General features: G+C 43.1%; 1 protein-coding gene across 1 annotated transcript; it reads right to left on the bottom strand.

Annotated features, from left to right (window-relative positions):
• Positions 1 to 36: 36 nt before the first annotated feature.
• On the bottom strand, positions 37 to 27,438 carry ABAT (4-aminobutyrate aminotransferase). The gene is made up of 15 exons (XM_041401437.1): positions 27,335 to 27,438; positions 18,856 to 18,953; positions 18,002 to 18,031; positions 17,288 to 17,405; positions 12,898 to 12,947; positions 10,097 to 10,177; positions 9,892 to 9,984; positions 9,453 to 9,515; positions 8,870 to 8,933; positions 8,094 to 8,242; positions 6,759 to 6,896; positions 5,443 to 5,610; positions 4,572 to 4,718; positions 3,536 to 3,647; positions 37 to 2,168 (listed from the first exon to the last, which is right to left on the bottom strand). Exons 1-15 carry the CDS (start codon positions 27,402 to 27,404, stop codon positions 2,047 to 2,049), a joined length of 1,503 nt encoding a protein of 500 aa, XP_041257371.1. The 5' UTR covers positions 27,405 to 27,438; the 3' UTR covers positions 37 to 2,046.
• Between the last annotated feature and the right edge of the window lie 414 nt (positions 27,439 to 27,852).

Below are 27,852 nucleotides of genomic sequence, written 5' to 3'. Positions count from 1 at the left end.
ATGCACTGTGTGTAAAATGAAGAGTCCTGGAGAAGCTCAATTATAAATATTTTATTTAAGAATATTGATTACACATGATTGATGTCATTTGTTATGAATCTGTGTACAGTTACTAGTTACACCATGAAGTGTACTTAAGTATTTGTTTAAACATTTATTTGGCACTGTCTACAGTATGCTGTAAACAATATTAACTTTATATGCTTCAGCTGCAGTGCTTTCTATGTATTCTCTAACGATTTCATCAACATGTTGTACACAATTATACAGTTACTGAGTGTCAGTAAAAATTATAAAAACACCTAGAGTAGTCATAATAAAAGTGAAGATGTGGTAAGACTTCAAATTACTGGACCTTTGCTTCTGTAAAAGTACAAGACTTGCTAGAGACATTCACTAAAACTACTGCACTGATATGTTGAACAAACTAATTCCCAAAATGCTGTCAAATCCAGTTCTTGGTTTGACTTTCCTTTTGCTGATAACACGCTTACGAGGACAGCGATGACAATGAAGTTTTGTTGAACACCAATTTTTACCAGTCCTTTCCCCAGATTTCTACAACCTCTGTTCAAAAACCTGCTCAGGTTCTGCCCAGCTGGCACCAGAATTCTGCTTTCTGCAGATGTTTACAGAAATCCCACTGGGTTTAAGCTGGCAGAAGTGACTGTGCTTGAGTTTCCCAATAGCAGTACTTTAAAATGGGAAAACCATGATTAACACTTCTCAAAGCAGGTAAGGAACCTTTTCACATTTTGGTAGCTGTATTAAACATGTAAATCTTTTAACTTCTCTGTTTCTTACTATGCACTTAAAAATTGTGGTCAGGTCCTGAAAGGGCAACTGTAAAAGTCCATTGTGGTCCCTGTTTTTTGGTGCACAACAAAAAGTTAAACTTAGTAAACAAAATCCAGATGCTCACCAAAAAAAAAGAAAAAGAAAGGCACCAGATCTAGTTCAAGTCAGCCTTCAGCAAACAGTAAAGAGACATCCAAAACAATTCTCTGAAGAAAAACAAATTAATGAACTGTTGACACATTTTTTGATCCTGTGGCTTTCTAGAAGATCTCTGAAATATCAATGACTTAGAATATACTATTAGAACAAAAATAGAATTAACTTTGCATTATAAATGTGCAGTCAGGACTAGGCCTTCACTTCACTGTAGTGGCTCTGATACCAGATAATGGCATTTCTGCTTTAGTTTTACAAAATACCTCAAGTATTTGTGTAGAAGTTATAGATAAATTAATGGCTATTGTGTGTTCTGGGCAAATGGTAAAATAATCTGGAATCGTTCTAGACTGCTGGCAGAAGTGGAAGAATGTGCTTTGCATGGTTCTCTAAGCTTTGCAGATTACATACTTCAGGGTAGAGTTTTCTCTGTACAAGTCTGCTTGTAAGAGAAGTCAAAAGTTTTAAAACCCATCCATGATGAGGACAAAAGGACAAGGGCTTCAGTGCCACTTGCAGCGCTGTCGGTGTGGCTGAGGGCACCAGTGCCCCGTGAAGCAGTGAGTGCAGGCTGGGCAGAGCTGCCCTGATGCAGTTGGTGTGGCAGATGCCTGTACTCGAGGGAATAAAGCTGGAAATTACTCTGTAATACAAATACTGTGCTTGGCAGTGGTGGAAAGCAGAGCTTTCCTTGGAACACTGATTGGATTCCAGCTGCCGTTGGAGAACGGCACCCTGTGTGGCAGCCGTGTGGCTCCGAGTGTTTGGCCACGCTCGTTCTGAGCTTCTGGATGCTCAGACAGTGCAGAGTCAGGGACGTGGCTGCAGGGAGGACTCTGCAGTTACCATGGCCCAGGCCAGAAGAGGGAGGCTCTAGGGATGCACAGTGAGGGACAGCTGCATGTACCTGCTGGTGACCAGTGCCAATGCTCTGCCTGGGGCGCGTGCGCGTGGAGCAGCTTGCCTTGGGCAGGATTACAGACAGAACACAAACCTCAGTTTATGACTTTACACTTATCTTGTAAGTAGAGAAGACATGAATTAATGCAAACTAATTTCATAATCAGCTGTTCAGTGCAAGGGAACTGCTTTTTACTTGAAGTTTGCTAAGATGTCACTGAAAATGTTCAGGAAGAGGTGCGCGTGGTGGTCCTTGAAGATCAGCGTGGGACGAAAACGGATGGATCTGTCTCCACAGCCCCCCAGGACAACACCTGAAACAGAACAGAATAGGTCCTCTAGTCATTTCCATCTTTGCCAAATATCCAGAAAAATTCAGGTCTCTGAACGGGGATACCCTCACTGTGGAGGGCCAACAGAAGCTCCCCAAATCCTGCTAGCCACACCATGATACAGCACATTGTGGTGTGAATGGCCTCAAGCTTCACTGCAGCTTAGAAGGACACTGTGGTTGCCTGGAGCTCTTCTAGAAAACACTTGGAGCTTTGGGACTCATCCTGACAGCAATGGAAAGAATCCATCCAGCACAGAGCTCAAACAGCATCTGAGATTTCAGAGCTGCAGTACTCTCCTGGTCAAGTGTCCTGGTGCCACAACAAGACACAGGAGGTTTCTTTGCATTGGTTTTTAAACTAATTTGTTTTTAATGACAAGAAATTAAAATGTCTCAGTGCCTGCAAACCTCTCCCTGCAGTGTTTTAAATGCACTTTTTAGCCCAAAATAAATTCTTTTAAATGTTTGAATGAAAACCCGGATTACTAAGTTGAGCTTACCATGCCTCAAAGCAGAACCTTGGTTTACCATGAAACAAACCACTTGCCTGCTTTCCTTGCTGACATAGTTTCCAAGAACAAAAAATGAGTCTTTTACACTATAGAAGTTCGGTTTCACCACAGTTTAGATGCACCCTGCCTGCTTCTTTCAAAAGATAGGAGTAACAGCAAAAACAGACAGCAGCAAACACAGGACCCACACAGTTAAATCCAAAGAGAATTTTACATGTGGATCCCAAGGTTCCCCTCTGGATACCTGGGCCTGTCTGCAGTTAACAGTTCTGTGGGAAAAGAGGGATGTCACTGTAGATCTGTGCTCATTTTAGGCACTTGTATTTAATCATTAGGTGTTCCTAGGTATAGGAATTGTGTATTTATAAAACTCATCGTTCTTCTCTCTGTGTTTTCCTGAGTGACACTGACTTTAGGCACTTGTATTTAATCATTAGGTGTTCCTAGGTATAGGAATTGTGTATTTATAAGACTCATTGTTCTCTCTGTGTCTTCCTGAGTGACACTGACTTGCTTCTAACTTTCCTGTTTCTAGAAGTAAGCCATGTCCATGGGCACCTAAAGTCACTCCAGAGGACTCTGAACCTGATGTCACAAAAACTCATCCCCTACAAAGATCTCTTCCAGTAACCTCAGACCTGCAGAGGCTGGTAAATGTACACACCGTGCAACAGACTGCTTAGAGGTCTCTGACAACATTTCCAGAAAAGTCTAAATCCAACTTTGTCATTTCACTACTGTCCTCTAATATTGAAATACTCATGCATGATATGAAAAGGAAAATGTGAAGCATTACCTACACATGAAGCTCATTCACAAACACAGAGTTTCTTACCTTTGTTTCTGGCTATTGTAATTAACTTGTTTCTAGTTGCATCATTTGGAGTGTCAAACGAACAGAATGTTCCTCTTCCTCTCACTCGGCTGATGAGATGGGGGTAACGAGCCTGCAGAGAGAGGAGAGACAGGCACATGGCAGGTGCTGCAGCAGAGGGCACCTGGTGGCAAGGCTGGCTCTGCCAGGTGGGAGGGAACCCTGCTGCCTCCTCGCTCCGCTGGAGTGCAGCGACGCTCACATGGTGCTCTGCTCAGCCTGCAGAGCCCCACACACAGCAGGGAGGGAGAATGAGTCTCACCCATGAGCTGGGTCAAGTAAAATATTCTTTGGAACGAGCATAACACACCTTATTTGCATCTACAGTGGACTCCAGGAAAACCTGAGCATAAACCATCTGCACTGGGGCTGGAAACCAGCTCATTCTTCCCCTGCACTGAGACACTTGCCAGTAGTATCTGCATCACTTATTCTTAATCACAGTCCCCATCTTTTGGAAGAGCAATCATATATATATATATATATATATATATATAAAATGCCTTTGGGAGGTGAGCACCTGCAAGCCTATCTTTAAATGCCTGTCTGTAGAGCTCCACAGTAGAAGCTGTAAGGAATTTCCCTTAAACAAGGGAGGGAAAGATACAATTTGCTTATTTCAACAGCCCAGCAGAATTGGAACAAAATATGCAAGGACCTTCCTTTGAAAAGAACTTTAGGACAAAGAAATACCAGCTGCTTACAGTAACAAAACCTTCCAGCAAAATAATTTAATTAGCTGCGGTACATACCTACAGATATTTTGGGGATCACCCTTTATATTGGATAAAGCTATATAAACCCAGCATTTTTAAGTCAGTGAAAGAAAGTTTACTTCAATATTTCCAAATGGGACAGTTATTCAGGCCTGTGTTGAAGTTACTATAATGGTCTAGACCCCAGTTCTATCTCCTCAGCCCAAGTGTTTAAACTGGATCAGGTCAGATCCTGCTTCAGCACCAATTTCTCCTTATCCACAATCCTTCCAGATGTTTACCTGCAAATCCAGCAGCCCAGTCAGCAGTGCTTTCCCAGCATGGGTTGCATTGTTTAGAAGGTCCTCTGTTTTAATAACCTTAATGACTTCAGCGAGCATAAGGTTCTTGGATGGATCTCCAAGCCAGGTGTTAAAAATCCGGTAGGGCTTGGGAAAGAGTGGAAAAAGAGTTGTGGAACATGTTAACAAGCAAATCACTATAAATTAAGAAAAGCAAGTCATCACACTGGCAGTGCAAACATGGTGTATGAAAAAGCATGCACTAATCTCACCAACCACCCTTATTCATTTGTAAAGCAAAATCCCATTGCTGAGCTGAAACACAGGGTGATCACTTCATGCTTCTCATTTAGTGCACTCTGCCTTGCTACTCTGATGTCTCATTGAAACACAGCTACTGATAACAGGAAATCAGCATCATCTATACAGGCTTTACAGCAAGCTTTATGTTCTTCCCCTTAATATGACTTTTCATTTATTACATCTAAAATGTCATTAGTGCAAAGAAGAAATTTTGCTGACAGAATTTGTAATGCTGACATACAAACTCTGAAATTCCCAAGTTGCCCTACAGGAGAAGGTGTCAGTTTGTGGCTGGATTTTGTACTGAAGGATTATTCCATTAGGCTTAACCCAGTTCTCCTCTCCCCCCCACCAGCTTTATGACCTTGGTGACTGACAACAACTGGAATAAAAGTGAAGAGGTGCCGACAACTGTTGTGTGAGCACACAGCAAGTTTCTGTGAAACAGCAGCCCCATCCAGCTGAAGCTGCACTGCTGGAGGAAACCTTGTCCCTTCCTTGGGTGTCACAGTCACTCCTCAGGGGGTCACCAACCAGCACAGAGTCCAGGTTTCATTAAAAATCTTACCGCGTTTGGCCTGAACTCCTCTTTGTGGAAAAATCCTCCTGTCATCATCTTCTTACTGAATGTTACCACATCAGCTGGGTCATCCAGGCCCCAGTGCTCGTGTGCCCAGAACTTTCCTGTGCAGCCGCCTCCCGTCTGCACCTCGTCCACCAGGAAAGCACAGCCATGCTGCAGAGACACGTGAGGAGCAGGGAGTGTGAGCCCTCCTTCCCAAAGCAGAAACACCTCCCTTAGTGAACACATCAACACAAGGCATCAACCCCTCCTTCCTCTCCCTTCACTCCCCTCCTCAACCCCTCCACTAATGCCACTCGTGTCAGATTTCATAATTAAAATTTCAGCTCTTTTTTCAGGAAGGCACTAGAAACTTGTTTTCTACCCATACTCATCAGGTACATGTTTTTATATAGTCTTGAGCATTTCTAGAGGATACCTGAAAACTAGAGGAGCAGAAGTGGCATTTTCAAAGCCCCTGAGGGAAGCAGAGTGTCATTTCTAGGGGCTTTGTTTGTTGGAAATACGAAGTCTCTGCCCCCAGTCAGAGCTGGGCATTATGTGGCACAGAGGCAGTACCAGCAGCATGAGCTGGTCGTTTTAGGGGGCTTGAAAAGCTGCCTTTTCAGACAGCTCTGCTGAAAGAGCTACTTGTGAGCTGGCAGTGTGGGTTTTTTATGTGAAGGACTATTTTGTCCAAACTTTGTGATAGGGAGAGCAAGCTGTATCATAATTCTGTATTTAAAAACAATGGGTAAGTACTTTTGGCAGCATCTCTTCAGCACACAGATATTTTGAGGGTGAAAAAAAGCATGGAGTAAATATTACTGGGGGTCATAGCTTCTAAATAGGTAACTTTACATTCCAAATATCAAGACATCTGTCCTTTTCATTGCTTTATTGGAACATCAGCACTGTGGCTGGACCCAAGCTGTGTTTCAGCTTTTTTTTTTTTTTCAATTAAAAACATGTCATTAAACATTTATACTTTTCACAGCTTGCTTGTTCAGAAGCAGAACCTCCTCAAACAACAAGCATGATCATTTAAAGAACACACCTGCAGAATTCATAGCTAATGAATCAGAGTAATTTCTCTCTAACTTTAAAATTAGAAGATTATTTATTGGACTGAGGAAACCATTAGTGTGAATCAAATGGAAGAGAGGGATTGCTGCTATGTGTACATACCTACCCTGACTGCTGCTAAGGAGGCCTGTGAAACCCTCCAAGAGCCTGGGGCACGGCAAAGCCTCTGGAGACACCCACATTGTGTGGGTGCATCTTTTAGCTACCCCTGAGTGCCCAGAGAAATGTTTTCTTACCTTTCTGGCAATATCTCGCAGCTTTCTGAAGAAGTCATCTGAAGCGTGATTGTCCCCACCCTCTGACTGGATTGGTTCCACAATGATCCCAGCCACAATCTTCTTCTTTTTCCTGTACTTTACAATCAGGTCTTCCACCTGCAAATCAAGCACTTATGGCACATCCTCCTTCCAGAACATTTGTACATTTCCTCTCAGCTAGATGAAATCTCATCAGAACTTCAACTTTGCATGGACATTCCTGGCTATAAAGGTACCAGGAGGCACGAAAGATTAACAAGTGGTTCCTCCAGCATGTACTGCTGCCTTCTTGTTCCTGAATGGGTTTAAACCATGTCCTAATCACACTGTAACTAGCTGCAGTGTTATCCACAGTGTTGTGAAAGCTCTAGCCAAGTTCAGCTGGCAGTGTGCTGAGCACCACTGCAGCTCACTGGGCCACTGCTGTCATTCCATCTCAGTGATATGGAAGGGGATAGATTTTGTGTCAGAAACCAAAACTCTGCTAATGCATTAGAAAAGGTAATCTGGAAAATTCACTTTTTCCAGTCACCCACTTCAGATATATTAAAATTAATCAGATTAAATAGTACAAAAATACTGTTGTAAGGGGCTGACAGATAATTCTCATTAACCTCCTAGTGCCAGTTGCTGCAATTAATGGCATGTTTGTGCTTGAAATCTCTCTCACAGCCCTCAGGGCCACAGCCCCTGCAGGCTGTGCAAAGCAATGGTTTCCAAAGGGGGCCAGTAAGCCCAGCACAGACTTGCTAAGAAAACGTTTGCCTTTTTGGTTTATTTGTTTGTTTCTAAAATAATGGCATCCAGCATTGCACTCCTCCCACCAAAGCCACCCTGGGGCAACCCCAGGGAGGCCACTTGCTGTGCTGTGCTCTCTGAAGGGAGGCAGGTTTGGCTAAGTGGTCTGGCAGGTCCATCTCTGCACAATCTGAGCTTTACACCACAAGCTGCCATGGAGAAGCTGGAAAGGCTGAAATACTCTTAGAGGTCCTCTCTGCAGAGAGGGTTATCCACAGTCACCCACACTGTGCTCTCTCTCAGCCCATGGCCCTTTGGCAAGAGCTGGCAGGTGAGCTCACTGTGATACAACCAAGTTCTGAGGGTGAAATTTCACTTTGGGGTCACTCATGCAGCCCTGAATTCCCAGTGAGCTGGCAGGGAGAAAGGTCTGACTGTAAACAACAGTGAATGCTGCTCCAATCACAGGCTGTTCCAATCCCTGAAAACATTCTTTTAGTGAAAAGCACTAATCCTACCAACACTATTCATTATTTCAAATCAAAAACAACAGAAAGCTGCCAGGGAATTTTTTACCTCCTCTAAACAACGGGCTTCTTCCTGTTGATTCTCTTTCACAAAGTCTTCCAGGGGATACTTTAGCCTTGGAAATGGAGCAATAGGCCAGTCCAGTGAGGGAATGTCCAGTTTGTGAATTGCTTTAGAGTGAGTTGTAGCTAAGCAACCTAAGCCCAGAGAGGGAAAAATTAAAATAATACCCATCTAGGACCAATACAAGAAGAAAAGCCACCAAGAGGTGAAAAATGGCCTCACTGTAGAATTCTCTTAACTGCTCTGTGTTTTTACTGTCTTCTGAAATGCTGGGTAATTGGATTTAGTCAGGCCTAAATGGATTGCTCTAGATCTTAAGCATCAGATTCCACATACTCTGTTCCAGAAGAGCAGGAGAACCTCTGTCAGTCTGAACGAGTTGCTCAGACAAGGTGGGTCTCATCCCTCCAAAGACACAAAGCTCACAGTTACAGCACTCTCAGGTAACATGCTTAGAACAGGGATGGAGCTGATATAAACCAGTAAAAGTGAGTGACAGCATGTTTGTGGTGATTTTACCCCAGGAGTTAGATTTTCATGAGTACAGACAGGAAACTACAAATTCAGAATGAAGATAAGAGCCTGTCTGAAAAGAAATTTTCAAAAACCATAAAATCAATTCCTACTGTCACTCAACCATTCCAGTGCTGGTGGGGCTTCCGAGGCAAACCTTAATGAACCTACAGCTTCTCCACTGGTACTGCGTGTGTAAGGACAAGCACACTGAGCTGAGGGGCGAGGGGGGACAAGGGACAGCTTACCCAGGGTCCTGCCGTGGAAGCCACCCATGAAGGAGAGCATGGCGTAGTCAGGGCAGCCAGGGGGCTGCAAGCAGAGCACACAGTGGGGTCAGCCAGGGGAAAACATCCCCCCCACTGCCCCCTGAGCTCCTCTTCCATCAGGCACCACCAATTGTTACAGCCTCCCCTTCAGCAAGTACGCTGGTCAGCCCAGCCCTGCCCCAGCTCGCAGAGCCCCGAGTTAACAGGGACGAACCCGTGGTGTGGCTGCTGTGGCCTGACATCACTGCACAGCGGAGCTCAGGCAGGGCTGAGCTTCAGCACGGACCCCCTCTGTGCACAAATTAGGAGCACACGCTTATGGGGTGGCTGGGGCTGCGGGGGCTCAGTGAGGAGGCTGTGCTGGGCTCCCCTGTGCTGCACCCCCTGCCTTCCTGATGACTCCCTGATCTTTGTGGGGAGCAGTCTCTATTTCACTATTTCCTAAATGTACAAAGCCCAGATTCCACTTCACATGTAGCAAACCAAGCTTTTCCTCCCAATCTTCCCTTCCAAGCCCAAACCATTGGTACATCTGTAGATGTGGTAAAAAAACAAATGTTACCTGGTTAATCATGCAAGATTCCAGTTCTTCTTTTGTGACATTATTATGGCCCCTCTCCTTGTTCTGCAAAAAAACCACAAACAACCCAACATGAGTGTCTGTAGTTGTAACCAAGGCATTTATGGCTGAACCACAAACCAGGAATGCTGGTATTCAGGACTGGAGTCAAGGAATACCTATCTGTAGCTTTTACATGCTGACTACCATTTGCATTTTCTTTATTTCCTTTACTTTATAACTTCTAAACTTGTGTCAATATAAAGTAAAAGCTCAGACAAAGAGGTTTTAATAAAGATTTTATAATAATTATAGAATATAAACAACATAATGAGCAAGACAACCTCCAAGCCTCAACTTGCTTTGCAATAACAATTCTGATTATGAGTAAGTACTCATTTCTACATGTAAACCTACAAAAATACCTTAATGTTTTACTTACTCTGTACCACATGAATATTGCTTTAAAGGCATTTTCATTAGAGCAGGATCCACAAGACATGGTCACCACCTGTGACAAACCCTTAGGAGCCACCTGTCAGCAAAGACAGAAAATTGTTCTTGAAACACTGAATGCAATTATAGTGCAAAATGATAATACAGTGGTGATAATAATGATGATCAGTCCACAGGTATCTCAAACTTACTGATAGCAAAGACTCCTCCAGTTTTTCTGTAAAGTTCTCTGGAGGTAAAATCCCTAGGGCAGGTCTGTTGATAAAAGTGCTCTAGAAAGACAAAGCAAGAGGAATTGTTAGGTCTTACTATCACATGGAAAATGTGTTGATATCAAAGCAGTTCCATTTTATTCTAATTATAATTACCAGGCAGAAATCTGTATCATGGCACAAGTAGTTTTAAGGTAGAGATTACTATTCCTGCCTTACATATATTTTTCTGTCTAATCCTTACTACTTTATTCTTGCAGGACACCTTAGGAAAGATGCATGCTAACTCACACTGACATTTCCTCTTCAGTATTGCCATTTTAGCTGCTCAATCTCCATTTTCCTTACACACAGGAAATATGCTTTAAAATCTTTATGACTTGCTTTCAGTTTGAGAAGCTAAATGTAGTTAGGACAGCAGCATTTTCATCCTTAGTGAGCTTCAAGACAGACCACTTTGGAACACTGGAAGGTGGAGCCAGGCTCCAGGCTCTTCAGTGGAAGATGAGAAGCCATGGGCATGGATCAAAGCATGAGAAGTACTGACGTGGGTACAGGGAAAAGGTTTTGCAGGAAGAGAACAGTGAAGCAGTGAAACAGGCTGTTTTTCTGGAGGTCTTCAAGGTCCCAGATAAAACCCTGAGTACCCTGGTCTTATCTCACAGCCACCCAGCTTGGGGCAGGAGGTTGGCCAAGACACCACCTGAGGTCCCTTCCAGTGTCAGTGGGGCTGGGAACTGGCCACATCAGGATTCCCACCTTTGGGAAAGGTCATTTTGGTGTCAGGGAACAGCAGCCTGCAGCCCACACAGGGGTTTCTAAGGAGCAGCTGTGGAAAAAGCCCCTCAGCCTCCCTGGTGCACTAATGGAGATGAATGTCACATTTATGCAATTAATTTAAATTGTGTCATGGATTAAAATCGATTCATTGCTGCTCTTGGTCTTTGTGGGTAATCTTATTTGATTCATACCGTGCTACTCTTTATTTTAAATTAAATTTTCTCAGAGAAGGACAAGCTCAATAAATTTGCCAACTGCCAAGCAGCTTTATTTGCCCTTTTCTTTTGTTTGTTGCTTTTCTTGTTGAACAAGTAATGGCTGAAATTAAAGGCTGAGCTTTGATAAGTCTCAATGGGTCTCCAGAGGGGACACACAACCTCCTCCCAAACACTCATATTTTCAGTGCAGCTCAGGCTTGCACATTTATCAGCATCCTTCAGTCCTTCTCCTCAAGACAAATATTCATTCCAAGAGGTGTGAGGCACAGCAAGGGCTGTAAGTGGTCACACTGCACCTGTAAGGACATTTCATCAGGATTCCTAGGGAAAACCAAGTATCACACAAGACAGAACACTGGATGTGCTAGGACTTTGTAAATTGTTTAAGTGTCTCACTTCCAAAACACTGTTACAACAGACTCAAGCTTAAAAGAAAAGCTAAGCAAGGATGTTAATGACAGGTTAACACAAAGTGTTTGTTCAGTAGCTACGAGAAATGGCACTTGACTTTTTATCTCAGTTCAGAAGTAAATTTTCATATCACGTTCAAAAGTGAAGAGCACAAATTTGTGGTGAATTTGATTATGGGTTGTCACAGTCAATTGACAACATTTGCCATTAAGCAGAAAAGAGTATTTTTCTTTTGTAGTTAATGAGATACCCAGAACTGAGAAAAATAGACCACTGACATCAAGCTGCTGTGGACTCAAATAAACAGACGCACATTCTGTGTTTATAGCTGGTAGAGAGGGTGTGTGGAGCATTACAAACCAAATGAAAAGTCCCTCCAGGAAAACACCAACCCCTTTGCCAACACTAATGGAAGTTGTGCCACTCATGTGGGACTTTGGAGGAGTTTCTCCACTGCAGGCTCCCAGGGGTGTCACTGCCCTTCCCCAGTGGGCAAATCAGCAACTGCCACCAGCAACTGGGCTTTTTGATGTTTTAAATTGGTTTGGGGATTTTTGTTTGTTTGTTTTTTAAATTTGGCCTTGCCTACTGACGCATTATAGTGAAGATATTATTCTCAGAAATCATCTTTATGAGTTAATGTAAGTATTCATAAATATTGGTCTTTAAAAAATATTCAGATCTGCCTTTGATAACTCCAGCATTTCTAGTCCTGTTTTTTATTGGTTTTTTGTTTGTTTGTTTGTTTTTTGGTGGGTTGTGGTTTGGGTTTTTTTGTTTGTTTGGGTTTTTTTGTTTGCTTTTTTTTAACAACTTGAGGTATTTTAGTCCTGGGAAAGGCAGAATTTCTCACCTGAAGACATGAGTACTCCATAAAGGAAATCAGCTCAGGGAACTCAAATTTCTTTGCCCTGCTGGAGTGCACTTAGGAGCTGGGAATCAGCCATTATCCCCAACTTCAAAAAAACCCCTAAACTTCTCACAGCATTCCAAATGTAGGGCACCATGTCCAAGATATTGTATTATCTCTCAAGGTTTTTGGCTTGCTTTCAGGCTCAAAAAATCTTCAGAAAACATTATTAATAATATTAATTTGAGACAGTAAGTTTGAACTAGGATTTAAATGTGGCTGCAAATATATCAGGTGCTTGCAACACCCAAATGTTTATTTTTTGTAAAACTTCCCAGAGGTTTTGGTGTTTTCTTAAACACTACAAAGCTCTTTTCATCTAGTGGGAAGTAAAGCAAGCAGATCCTATCATACATTAAATTGAATCATTAGCATTCACTATCAGTCTAAGTTAAAAAGAGAAAGCCCACACCAAGGAGAGAGAGAACTCCTTCACGTCCTTCATGTTCTAATTCACTTACCAGGTTCTGTGGCTGCTGTAAAAGCTTTATCAGAGAGGGATGGCTGTAACCTAATTAAAAAGAACAAAGAAAGAAAGAAAGCAGTTCTTTTTATCTGGTTTCAATGAAGTAATGCAAAGCATAATCTAGAGAATAACCATAACTTCATGCTTGACTGTTTATGTGTAACTTGTATATTTTTAACTAATAATGGGACTTCTTTTGAAGAAGGAGAAACCTCTGGGCTCTTTGTGCCTCAGCAGCCTGTCTGGGTGCAAGGCACAGCACAGCACTGCTGTTGGGAGCTGTGGCACACCCATTTCCTCACTTTGACAAAGTTTTCTTGGAAAAAGATGCAACAGTTTATCCTTCTTACCAAGAAACTAAGCTTCAGTTTGAACACATTGGAGGTGCTTAATTTATACCCATTGGTAGTCTCAAGGATAACTTGCTTGCTTACAGGCAAAACCAATTTATCTGGTGTTAAGAAAAATAATCTTCAAAGGAGGCCAGAAATTTCATTTTAAGCCTGATCTCTAATGTATGAAATACCAATGCCAGAGATTAACATCATCTTTTAAATTTCCTTTTAGAAACAGTTGGAAACCTCATCTTCCCTACTGCTCAAGAAGTCAGACAATGGTAATTTTGTTACAAAAGCTTATTGTGCTTCTGAATCCCCATTCCAGTGGAATGACAACAGCCCTGATTATCCTGTTTGAGCAATGGAGCATTAGGAGACTGTGTTAACAAAACAATTATAAATTCAGTTTTGAATATTTTAGCTGAAAACAAATGAATATCCATATTGTTTTAGCAGCATGTCATGCTGATAAATCTGTTAAAATTTTTATGAAGATAATAATAGTGGCTATTTGGGACACAGAACAACTAAATCTGCATGGCGTCTGCTGTGATGGGAAGAGCTGTTCAGCTAGAGGGAATGACACATTGAGAGCTGTGTCCTTGAGAACTGCACCTGTGGCTGCCACTGAGAGCCCCTTTGAGAGTAAATCTAGTGTTTTAGAAATCTCCAAAGCACAGCTACTGTTGCTCAGAAAGCTCAAGGATCAGCTCTGGTGCTGCCTGTAAGAACTTGCAATCCTGTCGCTGCTGTTCCCACATGTAAATGCCATTGTATCAGAGATACCATTCTCCTACATAACACAAACCTCTGCCACCCCTGATTTACCCTTTTGCACCCACACAGAATTCCTCTCCTGTTCTCTTCACTTCAGGCCAAAGGGTCTGGTCTTCCTCCTAGCACTTCCTCATCCTTGTGCCTCCTCAGAGGGGCCCCAGTGAAGGAGGAGACTATTGTATTTTCAGGGCACTCCGTGGCAGGGAGGAATGATGCATCTGACTCCATGTTCTCAGAAGGCAAATTTATTACTTTATTATACTATAGTATATTAAAGAATACTATACTAAACTATACTAAAGAATACAGAAAAGATACTTACAGAAGGCTAAAAAGATAATAATGAAAACTCGTGACTCTCTCCAGAGCCCTGACACAGCTTGGCACTGATTGGCCAAAGAGTGAAAACAACTCACAGAAGAACCCAATGAAACAATCACCTGTGGGTGAACAATCTCCAAACACATTCCAAAGGAGCACAACACAGGAGAAGCAAATGAGATAAGAATTGTTCTCCTTTTTTCTGACGCTTCTCAGCTTCCCAGGAGAAAAATCCCAGGCAAAGGGATTTTTCCAGAGAATGTGAATGTGACAGGAGGGGATCCTGAAAGCCCAGCTGCTGTGACAGGTCGGGCTGTGTGACAGGAGCTGAGCTGGCATGTGGGTTCACAGGTAGGAACTAACACCAGGAAGAAGTAAATGCTTGAATAACCATTACATAACGTGGTAGACAAGTCAAACAGCTCCAGGCTGGCATGGCAAACAGGCACTAACTCATTTTGGTGCCATGACCAGCACAAGGGTTTGCAGCGTTACAAATCTGCTCCCAGAGCTGGCTCTAAGGAAGGGCACCTGCTCCATCTCTCTTGCTGGTGTCTGGATCAGCGTGACAGGAACGTACATGTCCTCCAGGCTCATGAACGTGCCTGTCTGCAAAAGGAAAAACAACTAGCGCCTGCTAAAATAATGAGATGGAGAAAGCCTAAAGAATCCTTTGAACTGAGCAGCAGGCTGCTGTCAATAACGTCAAACTACACCTCTCTGCATCTCCCCAAACAAAACAGACCTTTCCAGCACTGAAAAACACATTGTTTCATTTGCTATTCCAGGATGTTTGCTGGCAAACATGTCAATAACATCCTTCTTGCAATTGGCTCCATGGGGTTTCTAACTCTGTTAGACAGAATAGATGTAGGATGAAAGGACAGCTGTGCAACAACTGCCCTTAAAAGTGTGGTAAAAAACTATATCAATTTTTGTTTTTCAGCAAGAGACAGCCTAGAGCATCTTTGCCTAGACGTTTTTTATACTTTATTTCTTATCTCTCCACACAGGCACTTATTACTTCTCAACCTCTGCTGATACATATATTCTAGTGTAACAGATCATTATTAAATCTTGGGGAGTCCTGACAGATTAATGAAAGGTTTTATTGGATTTACTTGCAGAGAGATAAGCACAGATGACTAACAAGCACCTTGTGATCTTGTTTTGCTCTCCCAGTCCAGGCCCTACCTCTTCACCAAGAGGGACATTATTAGTAACCTGGGCAGCTTCAGATAATCTTGTCATTCAGTACAACTGAAACGCTTAAATTAATGTTATGTGCTGGACTTAGGTCAGCCTGTAAGTACGAAATTTCCATTTACTCTTTGTTGCTGCACATTTTAGAGCCATTATTTGAGAATGTTCAAGAAACACTGTACTGTAGCTCCTTTGGGACTGAGGAATGTGTTCCCTAGGATAAAACCCAGCTTGTCCTTGGGAGGGCATTGCCACATGAGAAGGAGGAACTACATGGCTTAGATCAGTCACAGCAGTGGAATCTTGTCCTATGTCACCAGTTTTAACCAACCAGAGAAAGCAAATTGCAGAGCCCCTGTCCATTAAGAAAATATTTGCTCCATAATACTTCAATATTTTATACACAAAACTGTATTAAAAGAGGTATGCTTGCACCATCCAGTACCAGAAGGTCAGAAAGCCTCAGTGCACTGTCTGTACTGTTTCATTCTTTTGGAGCATGCACTGACTTTCATACTTTGGAGTGTGCATTTGACTACATGACTGAGACTTGTTTCTCCAAATCAATTTCTTGTGTGAAGAATGGGAAGCCATGTAAATGCATCTCCTGTCCTAGAACCTAAAATCCAAGCTCACTGGTATCCAAGCATTGTGCTCCTGGGTCTCACCCCTATTTCCACATGAACAGAAGCCAAATTATCTCAGTGAAGCCTGAAAGATACAAAGCAGTGAGAGCTTGTGTTGGAGGAAAGAAGCTACCGACATTGCAGGGTTCAGGAATGATTTCACTGAGTGCTACAGGGCAGCAACAGCATTGGCTGCAAAGAAGGCTGGGGTAAGTGAACACCCATAGCAATCACAAGGTCTTAGATGCCAGAAGTTTGGTAACAACCTGAACATCATCAAATTCTGTTTCCCAGGAAAGGAGGCCTGTAGGGATGATTCTGAGTCATCACAATTTCTATACATAGCACAAGATCTACCTTTTAAATTACCCCAGCACTTCTGCTCTTTTTGCTTCTGCAGTAGTGTTTTTTTGAGCAGCTGAGAGGAACCACGGATGAGGAGCACACGAACTGGACTGAACTGAACTCCACTGAAACCTGTATGCCCTGCAGTTGGGGCTCACATTTCTGCCCTGCTTCTGCTTGCAAGGCTTCTCAAAGCAATCAGCTGACTCTCCCAGGCACTTGCCAGGCCCTGTGCCTGCTCCCCCAGACAAATGAGCTGCCACCTTTGCTTTCAGTCAGCACCACAACTCAGTGCTGGGCTTCTTTCATCCTGCTGCAGTCCACATGGCTCACTCATTTTTTTTTCCCCCCACTTATTTTGAAATAGAAATATTAACTAAAACATATAATTTCATGTTAAAATGTCCACATTATGCTTATTAATGTTTAAAATAGTAACATACTGTTACAGAATCACAAAGTCACAGATCCAAGCCAAAAAAACACAACCTGAATTGTGAAACTTGCACATTCAAATTGAGATTAATACTAGCGCTCTTCCTGGCACCACTATGCACTTTGAGAGAGCTTTAGGTATAGAATTTGTAGTCCCTCCAGCTATCCAAACCCACCACTACACAGTACACAGCAGTGAGCTGTCCCTGACCAGAACAAGGTGTTCATTATGACACTTCCATTTTTTAAAATTAATCAACCAATTTCCCTGGTGGTGCCTGAGATAAGAAAATGACAGGTTGAGGACAAAACAAAGCATTTTGGTACAACTGTCTCCTACCTATTGGGATGGAAGAAATCTGAGAGTAGAGATCCAACATACGATTGCCATCTACATCTACGAGGTAATTCCCTCGGCTCTCTTCATAATTGCAAAAGAAGTGCACAGCTTCTGCATTCTTCAAGGAAAAAAACAATTAGTGCTTTCAAAAGTGGCAGTATGTAGGAAGGTGCAACTAATGGTTATACAGCCAAATCTGATAAAAATATCTAGTGCTAGGATAAAAAAGCACATTATATTCACTGCATGGGAATATCTGTACAGCTATTTTTATAATAACTGTTAAAAGGGTAAGTCTTTACCTTTTCTACAGAAATGAAGCACAGACATGGAGAAATTGCTCATCTTAGGAAGGCAATATGTACTTAGGCTGACATACTTTTAAACTCAAACCATAATATACCTCTTTTTCACTGGCCACTCTGTAACCACTCTGAAGCTTTTCTTTAGACACACACAGTTTAAACACATATGTTGAAAGAAAAATCCCTGATGCTAGCAAAATGATCCTGAAGTATTCAAAATATACTACAAAAGATTTTATTCAAATGCATATATAAACCACACATAACGTACTCAGAGTGGAAACCCTGAGTCAGTGTTTCACCTTTCTCTGTGGCACTAACATACAAACCAGGATTTTAAAACAAGTTCTGAAATCAAAGTAATCAAAGTGTTAACACCCCCCAAAAAATAGAAAACTTGACAAATTACCTGAATGCCATTCAGCTTCTTCATTAATTCCTGAGAAAAACAAATGGCATAGTCTCAGGTGTGTAATTGGCAAATACTGATGGAGAATGTTTATTTCTTTTATATGATCCCATAAATCATATGCAAACTTTGTAGTCCTGTGTGCTTACCAGGCAACTCTACCTGCCACAGGAACTTTCATGGTGCATCTCGCAAATATTACAGTCAAAACTATGACCTGTGGCATGCAGAGCTAAACGGGCTGCAAACACAGTTTAACTGTAAATCTCCAAAAAGGGAAAGCTGCCTCTTCTATATTGACCAACTGAACTGAGAAAACAAGAGAGAAATCAGAAAATAAGAGAAGCCAGAGTCACACAGAAGGGATACTGGTACATTGGTTCTAGAAAGACAGCTCCGTTTTGCTAAAAACAACAAAAAAACCTCACGAAAATCAAAACCCACCATGTGCACAAATGCTGACTCTGCCAATATCCAGCAAATTCAAACTCTTGCTTCATTTCAAAACCTAAGCATTATTTCATATAATGAAAAGTTTCTATTTCAGCAGGAGGACAAGTGACCAAGCCTGATCAGATGTTTTATTAAAATGATGCTCTTTTGCTTTGAATTATTCTGTGGGAATAATTATTATTATTATATGGGAACTCGGTAGTTGAGATTCAGATCTGCCTCTCAGAGAGGGGCATTTTATTAATGAGCTTCTCATTCTCAACTTCCTGATAAAAGTGGACATAGACTTATGGAATTATATTTATTCATAGCAGATTTAAGGTTTAAAATTAATCTGTTTTCCAGCAAGTTAAACACAGCTAAATATAAAAAAAACAAGTTACTATACTTTGGAAACTTACTCTAGATCGTGGTCCAGGAACTTCTGTCTTCATCAGAGGTCCATCATAATCAAAATCCACGTCAATTTTAGCTGCAGCTTGACTGATATACCTGTGTCCTGTAAGAAATAATAAAAACCTGAGTACAGACCATATTTTCTGTGCTCTCCTTTTAGAAGATACATCCATACTTTGCCTAACTGAAAACACTTGACAGATGAGACCAATTACATTCAGCTGTCTGAAGTGAACTATGTACCTCATCTTTGACCAGTCTTAAAATAAAACTCATACCAGTGAGGTGGCATTAAAAAAAAAACAACAAACAAAAAATCCCAAGGGAAATCACAAGGCACCCCCAGAGAAAGAGGCAAATCTTCCTGTAAAGCACAGGAGGATTGAGAGCACATCTCTTTCCATCTCTTTTGTTGAGTCTGTCCATTATGCCCTGTGCAAGCTTTTGCCATAAATTCCCCACTCCTACACAGAGAGATGGACAACTACCAGTAATAACCAAAAAGCCTGATGGAGTCCACAGGAAAAATCCAGTATGATGCTTTTCAATAGCCCAAAGAACACTCTTTGGGAAAGATTTGTCTCAGGAAAGTAAATGGCCTTGTCTCACATAAACCAACATCCTGCAGTGCAGCTCTGAATCTGAGTCCCAGTCATTGCCAGTTTTCCTTCTGATCTTGCTGGTTTTTATCCACGTGTGTATGGTATCATAATAAACGTGACACCTTAATGAAAACAAAAGGCAAAAATCTCCTGTGCTTTACCAGTAACAGGCTCTGCTTCCCTTTCTGAAATAACTGTTTCAAAACACAGAATTTAGGCAAACTTCATATGACAGAGACAGTTCTGGTAAGCATGTATTCCAAATATGTACACATTCCATTAAGGGTATCATGGAATAATATGGGGATTGTACATTTGCAAAAAAAGGAAATACAGACACCAAAGCTCTACCAAGGTGACCAGCAGAGACAATGAGCTTGCTCTGGTTACATATTGAACTAAACCAACATTCTTGGCAATTACATTTTTGTCATGGAGCATCTGCAAACCTCTACCCAGCACAGTATCAACAACAAACTGATCTTAATACTCTTAACTTGGGGGAACCACACTCAGACCTGAAAGAAGAGGGCATAACTTTTTTAATATCTGTGATAGACATTTTTAAGCTGGTGTAATCTGGATGGCCCAAAATTAAGATCCTTAGCTCTCCTTGTCACCAGCTGCAGCTCAGACCCAGGCTCAGCATGGCAAGTCAGGCAGCACCAGCTCTTGCCTGGGCACTTGGAGCAGCGGGGTCTGAAGGTGCCACTCACCACATCCTGCTGTGCCAGGGCCATGCTGCCAGGTGCTAAACCAATAAACTGCACCCCAGTTTGGCAGAGGTGCAGGGAGGGAGATGCCTGGGCAGCCAGGTCAGCAGTCAAACACAGGGAAATCCCTGGGGTGCAGCACTGCCACCAGAAAGCCTGACAGCACCACTTCCATCCATACCCACCTCTCACTGCCAGAGCTCTCTTCCAGGATTGTACTGAAAATGTCTTGTGTTTGGAAGTAACAGTTGTTAAATAAACCAAATATTTATCAAGGAAAGCAGAAGGTATCCTGTGATACTGCTCGGCAGTGCTTCGAGCACAGCCATTCAGCCAAAATTTCCAACAGTGACTCGAGATATTTGCCTCAGCTTGTGTCAGCCCAAGCTGGGATAGCTCAAGCAAGCTTGATTTCAAGAAACTATTTGGAAAATCACCGCCCTTTGAAAGCATCTTTGAGTACTTAAAGTCACTGCTCATCCTGGGAAAACTTAGTCTGCAAAGATGATCATTCTCCCCAGCTTTAAGTCAGATGTGTCAGTGCCTCTCTGCAAAGCTATTAATAGGTTTTGTTACAGCAACACCATTTTTGTGTCATTCTGTTTAACATTCATGTAAACTGGAGACTGCACGGCAACTGCTCCACTGAGGGGGGAAAAGCTACTGCTTGTAAAAGATCAAAAGGTGACTATTGGCACAGCCAGGGGATGCTGGGGGCACAGCCAGGCTGGGCCAGCCACAGCACTGACACACAGGGAGCTCTCCTGGCTAAGGGCACCTGCACAGCACAGACTCAGCCTCTCTTACTGCCATATGGCCCAAGACTTTTGCAGCACAATGCTCCCTTGGTGCTCAGGGATGTGTCCAAAGCCTTGTGGTGACAAAGGCAAAGCAGCCCAGCAGTTTGGAGTAGCTGAGAACTGCAGCTCAGCTGAGGGCAGCAGTTTTCTGAGCACAGGGTATGGCCCCAGCCCTGCTCCCTTTACAGCCCATTTCCTCATTCCCAGCCTCACCACTGCCCTTGCTCTGCAGGCCAAACAGGAGCTCAGGCCACTCTCCAAAGGCTCAGAGGGGGTCAGAGCCCTGCCAAAGGCAGCCTGGGCACCCCTGCCTGGGCACTCCCGGCTTTCTGGCGCTCCCCTCTCCACACCCCCTGCAATGCTTTGTTCTGCATTCTCCGAGAACAGCAGGACACGGGTGCTGCCTCCTGCTCTCCAGGGCCTGTGGCCCTGCTCACAGCACAGCTCTGGGACGTGGCTGCTCTCCTGTAAAGGCTTTTCCAGGCACTTGGACAGGGTGATGGATGGCTGCATCAATACCTGCTTTGTTTAGCCTGGAGGAGGATTTCAGGCCATGCTCTGTCTCCCTTGCTTCCCCCCAGCCCCAGCATCAGCACCAGTCTCCTAATGGTGCAAGAAAATGCAAATAAATCAGGTCACTCACTGTAGTGCTTCATCCCCTGGGAAACTGCAGCAGGCTCTGCTCAGCTGGCATTTCTATCTTGAAGGTACTCAATGAGCTTTGCAACTCAGCCCAAATTTTTACTGTTTGACTTTTTAATATCAATTTACCTTGCAATAGAAACCCTGAAGATACAAGACACAATGTAATTCAGGCTACTCCAACTGGATATTTGGGAGTTTTAGACATTTACAGGCCTGGACTGGGTTTTTGCCTCCCAAAAAGACAGTAGAAAAGGGACAGGTAAAAACTGAGATTGTCACAATGACCAAGCAAGGTATTTTCAAGAATTGAGAATCCCTGGTGGCTGGTTCCTAACTAACAGCATTAACTTTGCAATAAAAGGTAATCCCTTGAGTTTCTGTTGGCATCTGAACAAACTACCTTAGAAAAAGGGGATTTTGTGTTATATTAACTTAAGAACAGGAGCAAATGACATAACCTCAGTTCTCATGTTCCAAATGTGTAGAGCTAATGGGCTCTGACCAAGTGTCCTTCTCTAAAGAAGCATTACCAAAGCTCTTAAATTACATTTAGCTGACATGACCAAGAACAGCACCCGTTTTTCCCGATAAAGCTATCTCTTTTTTATCATGGCAAAAGTCAAAACACAAGCATAGGTTAATGAACCTCATTCAGAGAGCACATAGGCTGAACAATTTGCACAGAATTTTCTACCCATCCCATTTAAAGAAGGTGGGCATAATAAGTTAAATTCTACTCTTCTTGCAGACTTCTCAAATCTCTCATCACACATAATCTTTCTGAACACTTCAAAAACATCACCAAATTATCACATCCTTCCTTTTCATCCAGCAGGATGTCATCACATGCTAGCAGGCAGAAAAGCTCATTTCCCAACTTTGCTTCCCCACGCTGCCCCCCTTGCTCTCCAGGGGACCAGTCAGCAATTTTAACAAAGTGCCACATTGCTATAGCAACATAATTAATATAAGTGCACCCTGCTAATTTGGGGATGCTGGTAGTCACAAAGAGCACCACTGCTGGCAGGTCTGTGCTGAGTGCTGATCTCTTATAACAGAGCTGCAATCAAGGCAGGGCTAGAAAGAGCTTGAACCTCTCATGTGTCTGACCAAAAACAACACTCACATTAACACAGTTCCTGAGTGTGCAACTGGGGGAAACTCCAGTGGAGGCACTGAAAGGACATGGGTGCAATGAAGAGAAGGAACAATTCCAAGGAAAAGGAAAAGGAATGAAAGCCCATGCTGGCATAAGCAGAGCTCTCAAACACAAGAGTCTGGCTGTGAAGGGCTGCAGAGGGGCAGCTCTGCAGTGCCCAGGGGGGCACATGCCATGTGCCACACCACTGCTGCCCTGTGCACGTGCAGACAGGCAACCCCCCTTGCATGCCCTGAACTTCCCCTCCACAGCGTCGATCAAACCACCTTCCAGACAGAATTTTTAGAGCATGGAGGCCCTGACAGCCAGAAGTAGGAGGACTGTGATTTCCTCTGAGTCCTCTTTATGTGTTACAAGTAGAATCTGTTACTAACAGATCTTGAAAGGGAATGGCAAAAGGCCAGGCTAGCTAGAGATGTTTGGGAAATGAACATCACTATTGCATAACATTGTGAAAAGTGAGATTGCTATTTACAGAGTGCTTATGCTGCAAGATCAGAAGCTCTTCCACATGAGATTGTCTGTGTTTCAGCACTCCCACATACACGCTTTGGATTCTCCAAAGATGAAAGAAAAAACTAATACCACACAGGCCATAAAGAAGTGGAAACTCCTGGAAGAAAGAACAAGAGAAGTTCCCCTTCACCATCCCAGCACAATCCCAAATCAGCTCCTCAGGAGAGTTACAGGTCCATCCAACCACTGCTCTTGTAGTTCTTGTGATCTGAACCAGTTGTAACATCCTCTCTCTTCCAACAGCTCAACAGCTACAGAGCTCATCAGGGCACCTCTGGAGGTGAGCAACCAACCACAAGGAACACCCAGGTGGGAAAACAGCCAGCACTGCTACAGCCAGCCTTTGTGGCACAGAAGGAACAAGAAAACTGGACAGGAGTATCACATTCACTCAAGGAACCGAGAACAGCAGTCCCAGCTCAGACTTTGCCTTGTAGCAGAGCTTGCTTACAACAACAGGTTTTATTTATATGATTGTTTTTATATAGCTCAGCTTTTTGTGAAAGCGTGTGATCAGACAGAAAAGTAAAGGTTCCTCAGTCCAGCAGGAGAGGTTGCACTCAAGATTCCAGGGCTTCAGCTGAAACTGACCTCAAGCTGACCTCTACAATCCCAAGAAGGGGATTGTTCTCTGCTTCTGCCATACATCCCTCACACAAATCCAGGCTGTTCTCTCTGATTTCCTTAGGGAGGCTTTTAATGTACAAACCAAATAAAAAAAGTAAAATGTCTTTGCAAGGATCAATACTGGAGACAAAAGTGTGACTGAGAATAAATCATTCTCATGGCTTTCCAGCCTCTTTGTGGTAACTGTGATGGGGATAAGTCAATAACTAGTATGAACATCTCTCAGACTTTACTGCAGTGCACCCAGGTGCTAAACATTATTATCCTCTCCAGAGAGACAGCAAACAAGTGCTAGTCTACTTAGTGCACTGCACTGGAAGGGCACAGACTCTGGAGGAGAAAAACTGGACCTATGAGGAGAGATTCAAACAGTATTCAGCAGAGAAAAAAGTATGAGGTCTTGTGGGAGGTAACAGTTATCAAACATGTAAAAGGCTGCTGCAAAGAAAAAATAAACATTCCAGCCTCCAGGTCCTCTGAGGGCAGGACAAATAGTAAGGATTTGATTTTTTCCCTGTTGTGAAACTTAGGCTAAATATTAGAAAAAAAGTTTTAAAGGTAAGGTCAGTCCAGCAATAAGCAAATTGCCTGGGGGGGCTGCAGAAGCTGCAGAACAGATCAGCATCCTAGAAGGGCATGGGCATGCACTAATGCTACCTTCAGGCAGCAGCCTGACCTTCTGCCATGCTTTCAGTGCAGGATTCAAAGACAAATTCAACCCCTTTGGGTAATCAGCAGGAAACTGAACTACATCTCTGGAGTGCCAGCCTGTCCTAATAGCTATGGGACTGCCCTACCAGCCAACAACCACCTGCCCCCAAAGCATGGAGCCAGAACAGCTTTCCTGCTGCAGTGCTCAGCTGATAAAAGCAGAGCTGGCACAAAGGGAATAAACATTGATATGCACACTACCGGTTGTGATCAACTTGCAGCACACCAGGCTGATAGGAACAACAGAATTCAATTCAGGTAAGATGTAACACCAAGATAAACCCTCATTCTCCACCAGCAGCTGCCTCTCCTGGCCCTGCCTGGCTGATTCCCACAGAGAGCACAATGCAGGAGGCTTTGTAAAAGGAAGATTAGGTTAGTTACTCACTCTATTGTCATTCTGCCACCCTTCACATTCTAGTGAACTTTAACTTTGAGGGCAAACTATCAAGCAGATCAAACAGAGAAGGAAAACAAAAGCATACCTGATTAAGGGCTTCTTTTCAAGAAGGGCATGACACTTACAGGCTTCACATTTTTGGGTAAAATTTAAGTCGGGTATTGCTTATTATTTATTACTTATTATCACGTGTTTTGCTTAGCTTTTGCATTTTGATCAACTTAAATGATTTCCATTTTCCATTTCTAGTTTGCTTGACAGGGTTTAACATTGTGTAAGGGGAACAGTGTGCAGTGGTTAAATAACAAAGATTTTCTAACAAGAGAAATAGTCAAGGATGAAAAAAATCTCTTTGTGTAAATAAATTTACTGTAGATTCAAGATGAACAGGAAGATTTGCTTAATGCACACATACAACTGAAAATGACAGCCTACAGACACAAAGACCCACCAAGAGGCAATCTATTCCCTCCTCTCCACCTCCATCAACCCGTGGCTACCCTGTCATTTCGTTATCCACAAAAAGAAGTATCAGCCCAAATGGCACTGCAGGATTTCTGTGGGAGTAATGTACAAGTAAGTCTCTTTTTTAGCCTGTAAAGCTCTGAACTCAAGTGCTCAAAAATACCTCGGAGGCGAGCACTCTGGAGCAGAGAGCTCCTGGATGTCACCCTGAGCACCTCCCTAAAAGCCACAGAGCCCAGCAGCACTGCAGCCTGGGCTGGGGCTCAGGGAAATGGCCTGCAGCTCCAGCTTTGGCTACAGCCACCAGAGTCTCCTGCCTGTTCTGTGAGGCAGCAGCATCACAGGACACAGCTCCTCCTGCCAGGGGCTCTCCTCTTGCTCCACCGTTCCTGATCTCTGCTCACTCACACAAGTGTTCAGACCCAAAGGCCACTGGTCCCTTACACAGCCTGCAGCCAAAGCCCTCTGTTATTTGATTCAATATTTTAGCAGGCTTGGAAGTTTCCTGGAAGCAAGGATGCATTAATGGAGCTCAGAACTGCCTTCCTTTCCTATGGGGGTCTACACTCCCTCACTGATGGTGAGAAAGGAAGACGAGTTTGGGCACCTGCCCTCCACTGCCCACTTGCACCTCTGCGCTTGGGAAGCAGCAGGAATTGTACAGGACACTGGGAGGGACAGGGAGCATGAAGTGATGCTGAGGTGACAGATTAGCTCAAAGGACTGCCAGCTAATGAGGCCTGCTTGCTGCAAGCACTTCCCACTGCCCACGATGGACCCAAGGCTCCCTGCTCCTGCCCAGGGTGGACAATCAGTGCATCACTCCCAGAAACAGACATGCATCCTGCACTGAAACACTAATATCTTCTAATAGTTATAACACCCAACTTGGTGCTCTTTAGTCAAAGGTCAGTTGCTCCCTGAAGTGTATTATTTAAAAGGAAATCAATGATGTTTAAATTTCTGAGCAAGTGGAAGGGTGTGCTTGGTTTATCCTGGCAGTGGCAGAAGGAGCACAGTGGCATTGCAGAAGGAGGGTGGAAGGACAGGAGAAACACTAAGATTTATTCAGTCACAAAAAAAGCCATATTCATATTCAGCCATACTGTAACAGTACGTGGATGTACTCAGTGTAACAGTACGTGGATGTTCTTAAGACTCCACACCACTTTGTCCAACACAGCCAACAGGAATTTAGTTTCTGTATCTATTTTACAGAGACTGCAGATTTAATATACACATGCTAAATTTCAAGTCAGGGCCAAGCCAAAACTTGCCACTCACTTAGGAGGAAGTAGGTTGAGCTGTGTGGCAAGTTTTCATTTCACACTAGAGCTCACTTGAGGCAAAAACACACAACCCCAGTGAGGGTCACATCTTCATGCCAGTCACACAGAACTCTTCACAAGGGAAGATGGGCAAGGTTGTGCTACACAGCACAAAGAGAAAACCCAGTTCATTTTGATGGATGATTGTCTCATCTCTGCACCACGTAGTACCAGAGAGTAAAAGCAGAGTTCCAAGGCTGAAGAGCTTTACTTCAGTTAGCATATTTACAGGGCAAATTATTAACTTGATACACTCTTGTTTGAAAAATGAAAAAAATCAGATATACTTTGGGTTACAATTGTGGTCCACTTTGGACTACAACTGCACCATTATCTAAGATGCAGAACATCATATTCCTCAAGTTTTGAAAGACTCAACATTACAGGACAAACACCAGCAGTGTTCAAATTGGAATTCTGTCCACCAGCATAAAGTTAACACTTAGCAAGTACAAAGCAGGAAAATGCAAGGAAACACTTACCAAGTACAAAGCAGGAAAATGCAAGGAAACACTTACCAAATACCAGCAGTCTGGAGTTTTGCTGCAGGCAACAGGTAAGCTGTCGACTAAGCAACATTGACGCCATTTTATCTTTTCTTTACTGGAAAAGACTCAATCTTGAGAGATTTCTTTCTGGTTGATGTTCTGGAAAAAAAAATGAAAAAGAAAAGCAAACACTTATTCATGTCCCTGTAGATGCAGCCACTATTACTGTGCTGTACTCCCCCTTTCATTAATTTCCATCCAAAGGCACCGGGAGCATGGTTTGATGGATTAATGCTGATGTTCACAGCAGTCTCAGGACTGAGCCACACGTCTGATTCTTGGCTTGGTCTTGCTAAGGCAAATGACTTCTAGGCTAAAGCTGTATGTCCCAGCTTCAGCAGGGCCAGGGGGTAGGTCAGGACATATTTGCCCTTGCTCTTCCTCTCTGCTTTCTCTGTATGTGTAGCCTATGTTGAATTTTTAAAAAAAAAAAAAGTTTCCAGTCAGTCTCTCAAGCCAAAGCTGTTGTTTTTGATTTGACCTAAGTT

Source organism: Onychostruthus taczanowskii, unplaced genomic scaffold, assembly GCF_017590055.1.
Source record: "Onychostruthus taczanowskii isolate IOZ18803 unplaced genomic scaffold, ASM1759005v1 scaffold19, whole genome shotgun sequence".
Classification (NCBI taxonomy): domain Eukaryota; kingdom Metazoa; phylum Chordata; class Aves; order Passeriformes; family Passeridae; genus Onychostruthus; species Onychostruthus taczanowskii.
This window is presented reverse-complemented; position numbering and strand designations above follow the sequence as displayed.

Bases quoted from the DNA above. Each gene is read 5' to 3' on its own strand.
- ABAT (XM_041401437.1), bottom strand. From the start codon at position 27,404: ATGGCGTCAATGTTGCTTAGTCGACAGCTTACCTGTTGCCTGCAGCAA. The intron at 10,178-12,897 runs GTAAGTGAATTA...TTGTCTTTCTAG, and splicing joins TACAGCAGCCACAGAACCTG to AGCACTTTTATCAACAGACC. The intron at 4,719-5,442 runs GTAAGATTTTTA...CTCTTTCCCAAG, and splicing joins AGGAGTTCAGGCCAAACGCG to CCCTACCGGATTTTTAACAC.